Source organism: Sinocyclocheilus rhinocerous, unplaced genomic scaffold (genome assembly GCF_001515625.1).
Source record: "Sinocyclocheilus rhinocerous isolate Xijiao unplaced genomic scaffold, SAMN03320098_v1.1 C35905483, whole genome shotgun sequence".
Lineage (NCBI taxonomy): Eukaryota > Metazoa > Chordata > Actinopteri > Cypriniformes > Cyprinidae > Sinocyclocheilus > Sinocyclocheilus rhinocerous.
Window position 1 is genome coordinate 1 of NW_015767224.1, and position 695 is coordinate 695.

General features: G+C 39.6%; 1 protein-coding gene across 1 annotated transcript; it reads right to left on the bottom strand.

Moving 5' to 3' along the window:
• Positions 1–117: 117 nt before the first annotated feature.
• LOC107735243 (CTP synthase 1-like) lies at positions 118–689 on the bottom strand. The gene is made up of 4 exons (XM_016546993.1): positions 620–689; positions 486–529; positions 315–411; positions 118–206 (listed from the first exon to the last, which is right to left on the bottom strand). The coding sequence occupies exons 1-4, from the start codon at positions 666–668 to the stop codon at positions 118–120; spliced, it is 279 nt and encodes a 92-aa protein (XP_016402479.1). The 5' UTR covers positions 669–689.
• Between the last annotated feature and the right edge of the window lie 6 nt (positions 690–695).

Here is a 695-nt window from a genome sequence, read left to right on the forward strand (position 1 = left end):
CCAATGGCGATTCAATTGCCAAGGTGTCCGTAGAGGGTTGTATTAGTTTATACCACCAGCAAAATCACGACAAATTTTGCATGAACATTCAATATATCTCACAGTTCTCTTTGACCATTACATTGTATGCATGTATAAATTACGATGTACCTCAAAGCGATGCCGGTGTCTTTCCTCGACATAATCTACATCTCCATAAAGTTTTCCTGTGAGAGAGAAATCAAACATTTCATCCATTTAAATAATTCCAGTTCTCTGTTGCGTATGGTTGTCTACTTTATTGTTGCGATAGTATTTCAGTGAAATGCACTTACTAAGTATGCTGTTTTTGGTTTTGAAAATGGTTCTCCTTTTCCCCAGCCGCATAGTTCCTCCCATCTGCCCTGGATTGTGCTCTGGCATGTCAATCACCTGTGAGACGACCGATCAAACATCTGCTCCAAAACACACCAGAAATCCACATTTAAACCAAATCTGATACTCACCACAGGATGTTTTGTTTCTGGGTCAAATTCGGTGGAGTTAGCATCTAGGAAAACCAAGAGTCACACTTTGTTCAACACTGCTTGCTAAACATTCAGTACGGCATTTACTTATTTATTGTAAAGGAAGATTTTACCTTTCCAATCCAACATGTTTCTAGCAAATTCACACACAGCGAGCTGCATCCCCAAACACACACCTGAAAGTCAAAT

Coding starts and splice junctions, on each gene's coding strand:
- LOC107735243 (XM_016546993.1), bottom strand. CDS start 668: ATGCAGCTCGCTGTGTGTGAATTTGCTAGAAACATGTTGGATTGGAAA. Junction 530..619: donor AAACATGTTGGATTGGAAAG/GTAAAATCTTCC, acceptor TGGTTTTCCTAG/ATGCTAACTCCACCGAATTT. Junction 412..485: donor CAGAAACAAAACATCCTGTG/GTGAGTATCAGA, acceptor GTCGTCTCACAG/GTGATTGACATGCCAGAGCA.